Here is an 8588-nt window from a genome sequence, read left to right on the forward strand (position 1 = left end):
TAGGAAGTCGGAATTAGAGAGCGATACGTACATGCAAGATGTAAAGAGGTGTAATATATTGAACCATTCACCCTATCCCGAATTTCACTTGCTTTGTAGCTATAAATACAACTGCGTTTCAAAATGATAAAAGTTTACACTTGCGTATTCTTGTTCAGAGAAGTATGATGAAGAAATCTGTATAAAGCATCATGTTTTTCTTGTCGTGGAGATCATTATGGTCTATCTAGTTTGGATATGATAATGACCCAATCGTATGTCTTTTCTTGATCCAGCATTAAGCCAACCCCAGGGAGACGATTATAGCGCGGATGCCCCATGATCAAACGACCAGCCAGCCCATTAATTACCAGTTTGAGCAGGATAGATGACAGGATGCACCACCAGGATCAAGCAAAGCATTGGCAAGGCGAGTGAGCACTTTTGCATCGATGTTGATGCAAAAAGATCGACCGCCAGTTAAATAAAGTGAAAGGTCGTCTTTTTTTTAGCAGTAATCACAAGCGAGTTTCGGCCCAAGAAAAAGGAAAAAGACCTGCCATGAGAGCGTCGTTAAATACATTGACTGCGATAGCTCCGGTAAGGTGATGGGCAAAAAGCAGACTTGAAATCGGATATGGGAGACCATCACTGCCAGGGTTGCTAACGCGTGGTGCCCGGCTGACGCCATCCTGATGCATATCCATAGTAAAAGGCATCATAAGCTTCAAAAGTAGCTCAGGAGCATCCAGCAGATCGGTTGGTACAGATTGCAGTAAAAGACAGGCAGCCTGCGTGTCAATAGCCTGGAGCATAAAGTTGCTGATAATACTGTATTGGTGCACGATGTCAATTATAGTGTCGGGTCAGAGCAAAAGGCGATGTTTATTGATTGGCAGAGATGAGAGATACTGCGTTTGGCTTGGCTCACTTCGATTGTACGCTTGAGGTATCCAGCAGAACGTCCTTGTCAGTGGTATGTAGTAGCTTGGAATTATGCAATTTCCACCTCGATAGACTTGAGGTAGGGGTCATGCTTTGAGCATCTGCAACGGGGTTGTTAAAGTCCGTTGTTGCGCTAAAACTAACACCGCAATTCAAAACAACCTGTGTCTGCATTGTCAAACTAAGCACTCTGTCAATTTTTTGACCAAAATCGATATATGTATCAACGCGCCCTCTTTGCTTTTTTCCTTATCACCTTCCGTCACCATGACTATCACAAACGTTTCTACTGTTCCTTCTTCAGCTAACACCATCACTACTACCCAAACTAACACCCCCATCGCTACTGCTCCTCCCACCAGCAATAGCGAACGTGGAGAATCCTGGATCACGGAGCATGACGTGCATTTGGTGAATGCCTACTTGCAGGCAAGCACGAATCCCAGAGACGGGAGTGCCATGGGTGAAGACACCCTTTACGACAAGGTGTTGCAATTCTTCACCGAGAATTGCGGCAAGCCTATGAATCGCACTGCAAGCCAATGTAAATACCGGTTCGCCGTCATTTCCGCCCAGTGCTCGTATTTTTCTGCTTGCTATGCGAAAGTCTTGGCCGACGAAAGAAGTGGAGAGAATCTCGAGACAAGGTACAGTACCTTTGTCACATCCGTAACCAATTATAAAGCAACTAATATACAGAAATAGATTAAGCGAGCCAAGGAGCACTACAGCCGAAAACCGCCCAGTAACAGTGGCAAGGTTTTCAACAAGATGGAATGTTGGACCATTTTGAAGGAGGAACCAAAGTGGCAACCGCGCGTTCCCTCGCGCAAGGATGAAGCTCTTGAGTCAGGAACTTTTCCTGAACGACCAATTGGCAAGAAGCAAGCCAAGGCCGCTGTCAAGGGTAAGAAGCGAGCTTCGGACGATGACGACCGTGCCTTGAACCTTGAGGAGAAAGCCTTAGAGCTTTCACATTAGCAACAAGAACACGATGAAAAGCGAATTAATTTGCAAGAGAGGGCTTTTAAGCTGCAAGAGGTGAACGCCCACACCCAGCGAATCAAGGCAGTATTCGAGATCATGAAGGAGGATCCGGATACCATGCAAGGTATTTGGGCCAGTATGTAACCATTTCATTATTGTTTTTAAAATGATGAATGTTTTTATTTACTGATACAAACTATATTTTCTAGCCGTCAAACGTTCGCGAAAAATCACCACTGTTGTATCTACGACCCGAGGATGAAGCATCTGGTAGAATATGTCTTTATTTTAATGAATGATGAATACTTGTTTGGAAAGTTAGAAACTAACCTGTAATTAATTAGTTTCTTCTCAAAATACTGAACAATCTGAAGAGGAAGAATGCGCTGCTCCAGTAAGTGAAGATGTGATCCCGTCCATATCCAAATATACTTTTTTATTATTATCTATTATCAACTTCTGGTTCTATTATTATCTTAGATTTCTGACAGCGAAACCGATGGTAGCTCTTACAACCCAAACAGCCGAAGTGAATGTTCAGAATACTCAAAAAATCCTTCGAAAACGCAAAGTTGCCTATGGTTACTTGGTCGGTGGTGGCTTGGAACAGTATGATCGCCCATTCAATTGCAAAAAGGTTGGTATACTCCCATCATCTCTCTCGGAGAAACCATGAGACTTATTTTTTGTTTGACTAACCATTGTTAAGTAGTGGGTCAGTTCGGAAATGGATTTGGTAGATGTTTTTTTAAAAGTACAGTCTACCCCCGTTAACGTCAACCCTCAGGATACCAGCAAAAGTGCTGACCATATCGAGGGTTGACGACCACCGGGGGTAGAGAATAGGCAAAATCTTTAAGTGCTAAATTTGAAAGGGTACCAGCGAATCGGTTGACGCTATCGGGGATTGACGTTATCCGGGTTGACTGTAGGCCGCCAGAAGAAATATTGACGAAGCAAAGATATTGGTTAGCAAATGGGTAGTGGAAGATGATTTAGAAGAAACCATACTGTATCAGGACATCTTACGTGACATGTAGGTTAAAACATTAACGATGCTGGATACCTGTATCTAATAACAGAGGCTAAAAGTCCTATTTTATATATTTATATATATTTATTGAAGGTTCAAATCGTATTCCAATGTATATGATCCATCAAAAATCATCGAAGACACGTTTGTCAAAGATAAATTGTTATATTTATGATCAGGATCTGATCTAACATAAATAAACATATAGCGCAAATGGCGAAATCGCTGGATCGAAAGATAGAAAGAAAGCATTTAATCCCGAATCAGGTGGAAAACGAGGAGACTTTACTGTATATACGTGTGATGGAGCCAAAAGCCAACTCCTTTGCCTGATGGAATGTAAACCTCCACGAGCGGGAAATAGCGACGATCTGTTCAAGGCAGCAAATTGTCTATAAGATTGCATAGACAAGTCTGTTAGAGATGGTTGATTGCAGTGACTTGGGGTTTATATGCCATTGTATCAGAAGGTATCTTTAGGCTTTATATTTTTGGTTACTATCTATCGACGTATCGTCAAAACTGGATCTGACCTTTTTGTGTTTGTTTTGTAGGATATCGTTGTCACGTCCTTTGTCTAGACTTAAAGTATCATGGAATGTACAGATTGGTAATGTGGGCACGTTTTATATTCCTACAAGCATTGACAACATGGATACTATGCTCGGTGCATTTCAAGTGATGAATCATGTACGAGTAAGTTACTCGTATTATTTTACTACAATGGACTTGAATAAGGAGGATAGGCTCTGATTGAATAATTTTTGGAGACAATGGTTTTAGAAGCTGTACGATCATGTAAAAAGACCATCCGCATGAAAGTAAAATAACAGTCAAGACATGTCACTTCCTTCGTTCGATTCCCCGGTTCGCGTCTCGGAATTCAAGGTATATTGAGATTGATATGATCAGTATCTATACAAATCGCTCATTAAAAATATACTGATTGTAGGCTTTAAAAATGCTACAAAATGACAAAGAAGCTCTTGTTCGTGTTCGTCGCAAATTGAGTTTAAAAGAAGAATAAGTAAATATAATACGTTTTTATGCTAATATATCTCATTATAATGATTAACTGTACGTTTCTAAAGATGATAATAATGTATATGTAATAATTAGGAACAATCCAAGGATGAGTTTTCAAAAAAGCATACTGAAATTTAGCAGAAAGAACAAGCACATGTAATCAAGCATTTGTATCATTACCAGTCCGGATATCTATCATATAAGATTGTTGAATATAATAAATTACTGCACGTGGTGCGATTTACATATAGTGAACATTGGTACCATTTCATAATAAAGTAGGTTTTCCATTGTATGACGTGATACATGTGTTTTTCAAAGTAAATCATCTTACTCTACAGATATACAGGTTAAGCTTCATCATATATTTATTGGAAGGCAAAAGACGATACGTTTATAGCATTCTTGTCGCTTCCTTGCGGTGCGGCGACTGATAAGAAAAAATACATAGTAGGAGGTGGTGTTCTAACTGAAACACCCCTTCTAAAGAGACGTCAAGCCCGATTAAAATGTTTGGTGAAAAGAGGTAACAAGTAAAATAAAATAAGAAAGGAAAGGAAAGGAAAGGAAGAGAGAAGTGAAGGTGTAAGAGCGGGGGGGGGAAAGAGCTGTCTATATACGCTATGAGTATAGTGAGGGATGTGGGGATGATGATGCCACATTGCCTAGGTCTAGTGCTTCCTTGGGCGCCGGTTCATATGTATCGTAGTCAGTGTCCGGGTGGCTCAACTTGTGGATTTCACGCCGCACGCCACAGCACGCGAGTAATGCCGGCCAGGTCATTTCCATTTGCCACAAGACAATTCTATATCGGAACGTGGTAGTTTGTTTATGATATGGTCGATGATTTGTAGCTCGTTGTCCTGATCTGTTGGTGTAGTGCTGAAGGTCGTGTACAACTGCTGGAGTAGTGGTGTCAGCGATGCGCAGCTGGCGTAGTGCTCCCGTTTCGCACGCGGTGCTCGGCAACGACAATCCTTGAGTGGATAGGATGGTAGCCAGTGCATTCTCCATTTGATGAGAGGACGGCGGTTTCTGGGAAAAACGGCCAGATAGAGTATGGGGACAACTTTTCTGGAGGGGCTTGAGACATCGGATGGCTTTGCATGAGCTGCGTCGACGGGCAATTTCTCCATCCCCCTTTTGGGAGATCGCTAATTCCACCGCGTCGTTCGGCGGATTGTCATGTCTTAAGTTTTTGCTATCGTTGGTGTAGGGATTCGGTGGTAGTTATTCTTCTCCAATAGTCGTCGCCTTGTTTACTCCAGAGCAGCGAGTTCAATTATTCTAGCCATCCTGGATACCGGCAGAGGCGTAGACGGGTGACAAATTTAATTGGATTTTTCGGATGAGAGTTTGCATAGATGGTAGATTGGCCAGCACCAGAGGTACGATCGTAGGAAATGAGGTAGTGATATTGCGATTGAAAGTCATTTTGATACAGCTGTTTTGTGCTCGATGTATCTTTTTGAGTTGGGCGGCTGATAAGGCGGTGATTGCAAGGCCGTATTCAAGAATTGGTTGGATAAAAGCTCGATAGGTTCTTAACGCAAGCCAAAATCCCATGCCATATTGTGAACGCCGAGTCTTCGCAGGAGAACCATTCCCTCAGTTGCTTCGGTGGTGCGTGGGTTGATAAGCTGTTGAACGTCGATACCCTGACTGATGAATGGAGTACTCAGATACTGGAATGGTTCGACGGTGCGCCGTGGTTTGTTGTAGATACGGAATGTGGGATGGTCGATTGACTGGTGTGGAGTGATCAATAATGGCGCATTTATCGGGTGCCAAGAGTATCTTAAGCCTCTATTTTACAGGTATATATCAGTCTGATTGTGTGTGTAGTATGGAGAACCTTCTTTAGCAGTCAATTGATAGAACAATACGTATCTTTTGTTTTTGGCAGCGTGGCAAGGACAACTGTACTCCTCGAACAATTACTATTCTCGTCCCCAAATATTACCTATAATTTTATTTACTGTATACAATATGGTGCATCCTTTATGATTGCAAAAAGTGAACTCTAATAAATGACCGAAAAGTTGATGTTTTGCTTATTTGTTATTTAAATATCATTTTCTAGCATCTTTAGGAAAGTCGTTGAACCCGGGTTTACTTCTTTTGTTAATAAATGGCTGAGGCTGTATGAACTGAACTTTACGCAGGATTCGAAGCCAGGATCGTCCTCAGCCAATAGAATTGCGTGCCGTCATTCCGTGTTGCATGTTGGCGTTTTATTTTGTTTCCCCATGCTTCCACTCAATAAAATACAGAAAGCAGCACGATTAAAGAAACGCAATGCAAAAATGTACTTATATCGAGCACAGATCCCTCAGCAGACATGTTTACATTTTCTTAACAAAGAGATATAGTTATGATAAAAGGAATGCTCTGTTTGCTTTATGATTATGCACCATAGGAAAAAAGTGTGCAGGATTTGTGCAAAAATGTGCGGAATTTGAGCGATGTGTAAGAATGTGCGTTTACGTAGTTTTTTGGACATTTTTTGCACACAGCTTTGTGCAGGATATGTATCCTTTTGCACACTCATTGCACACAACTGTGCTGGTTTTGTACGTTTTTACACACACCTTCAACGTCTGACAGAGTAACACTAGCGTTTCATTGGGTAGATACAACAGCATTTCTCCAAAAACAGGCTTCTCACTGGACGAGCCGTACAACGACAGAAAGTAACTCCCGATTATCATTGGACCAAACATACTATTCAATTGCTTTTTTATAGATATAGGATATAGCGTTTTATTCTTTTTTTTAGGACAACAAAAATCTGTTATGGGAATATTCATAGGGAAATAAATAATAAAAGAACGATGGCGATGCAAAGACTATGACGGAAGAAGAGAGGAACAAAAATTGTGTAGTAGTACAGACTTTATCGTAATTAAAAAGAAGTTTAGCGGATAGACGACCTTGTTAATAAAGGAATTGTTTATTTTAGCGATACGAGCAGAAAACACGCAAAAGTAGATCACGATAACAATACTTACACCAAAACTATTTATCCTTGCCAGTTTTGCGTGGTCTGCGCCGTCCTTCGTTCTCAGTATCGTGAGCCACTATTCAATGAAGAATCATTAAGAACGAAGAACGAAGTTATGAATACGTTTAAGGTAACTTGAAGAGTACATACATACACTGCCTACCTGATGCTGTTCTTCTTTGTCTCTTTGCTGTTGGTCTCGGTTGCTGCTGTTCTTCCTCATCATCCGTATGAGCAACATCCGGCAACAGAAGCAAGGGTTGACGACGACGCTCAGCTCTATTAAATTACAGAGTTATAAACGTGTAATGTGATGTAAGTACAAGATTTTTTTTATTCTTACTGTTGCCCAACCATGATGCTAGCATCTCCTGTGACGACTTGTGCTGCTGCTGCTGCTGTTACTGATGACGAAGATGATGGTGCTGCTGCTGCCTCTACTGACGATGACGACGATGATGATAGTGATGGCGATGGTGAAGCTACTGCTGCTTCTACTTCTGGTGATAATGATGATGATGTCGTTGTTGTTGCTGATGATGATGCCGGGTTTTGCTCTATTGACAATGAAGTTATAGTTGACATAAACAGCCAGCTTTTTTTGATAGTGTGTTACTTACGATCCGTGGAGTCATCGTCACCCTTCAGCCAGAACTTTCGGATAAATAGACGCGCCCCCCAGTGGTCTACGCACATGGCCAGAGGAAGGTATGGTTGCGCTGCCTGCTCAAACTCTTGTAAAGTAATAAGCTGCATGTCGGTGCTAACGTCCTTCCAAAAACGAGGCAACGGTTTGTTTTTAATCTTGTACTTATTCATCAGCGTCAAGGATGCTTGCTCCGCAAGTGGTTTACAGCTGGCTTTCATCAACCTGAAGTATTGTTCTTTGTATCCAGGGCCTAAAGCTTTCTTTAACAATGATTTGAATATGTCCCAGCCAAATTGCATATCGACGATTTGCCCCTTGTTATTGTTGTACGTTGGCTGTTCTGTAGTACGCTCGAGAGGAGGAAAGGTCGGTAAGCGTGATGCTGGCACATGCGACAGGTCAACAGGACTAGTTGCGTTCTGTTGAAGAGCGCAACGCAGGAGGGTCTTCATTGTTTCCATTTCTTTTGCCATACAGTTGACCTTTTCTAATAATTCAGAGCGCTCTTCCTGCGTTTGATAGATGATATCGCGTAGTTGCTCACGATCTTCTTCGGATTTGCGTCTGTATTCAGAAAAGCTTCTTTGGATATCCCCAATAGTTTCAAGAAGTCTAGTGTAAGCTGGGTCAGAGTACATGGTGTATGTGGGTGATGTGAAAGTGAAAGAAACGCAAAAAGGAAGCAGCGATATTCACGTTAGGAATGAAGTATTTAGTATTTTCTTTTCCAAGTTCAGTTCTTATTGCAATACAGATTGATTAATGGAATGCGATAGTTTTTCTGATAATGCTTTTGTTTTATGTGATACGCATATGTCTTAGTGGTTACTATGTATCCATTTTTAACATAATACACATTTGCTGATATATCTCAAATAGTCAAAGGATAGAAAATACATTAAATTAAAATGGTGATTTGCTTTTCCAGGAAACAAATAAAGGGGATGCATTATGCATAGATTCAC

General features: G+C 41.3%; 3 protein-coding genes across 3 annotated transcripts; 1 reads left to right on the plus strand and 2 right to left on the minus strand.

Moving 5' to 3' along the window:
- Positions 1–497: 497 nt before the first annotated feature.
- BDB00DRAFT_880238 (uncharacterized protein) lies at positions 498–1098 on the minus strand (the record flags this gene model as incomplete). The annotated part of the gene is made up of 2 exons (XM_053127972.1): positions 498–810; positions 911–1098. The coding sequence occupies 2 exons, from the start codon at positions 1096–1098 to the stop codon at positions 498–500; spliced, it is 501 nt and encodes a 166-aa protein (XP_052972337.1).
- Positions 1099–2012: 914 nt separating this feature from the next.
- Positions 2013–2760, plus strand: BDB00DRAFT_863298 (uncharacterized protein). The gene is made up of 5 exons (XM_053126120.1): positions 2013–2035; positions 2121–2181; positions 2256–2305; positions 2392–2548; positions 2624–2760. Exons 2-5 carry the CDS (start codon positions 2170–2172, stop codon positions 2732–2734), a joined length of 330 nt encoding a protein of 109 aa, XP_052972338.1. The 5' UTR covers positions 2013–2035; positions 2121–2169; the 3' UTR covers positions 2735–2760.
- A 1973-nt stretch (positions 2761–4733) lies between these two features.
- Positions 4734–5694, minus strand: BDB00DRAFT_900526 (uncharacterized protein; the record flags this gene model as incomplete). The annotated part of the gene is made up of 2 exons (XM_053128550.1): positions 5298–5694; positions 4734–5159 (listed from the first exon to the last, which is right to left on the minus strand). Coding segments are annotated over exons 1-2 (665 nt in total), but the record flags the coding sequence as incomplete, so codon positions are not given.
- Positions 5695–8588: the final 2894 nt, after the last annotated feature.

Source organism: Zychaea mexicana, assembly GCF_025766255.1.
Source record: "Zychaea mexicana strain RSA 1403 chromosome Unknown BDB00scaffold_226, whole genome shotgun sequence".
NCBI classification, from domain to species: domain Eukaryota; kingdom Fungi; phylum Mucoromycota; class Mucoromycetes; order Mucorales; family Lichtheimiaceae; genus Zychaea; species Zychaea mexicana.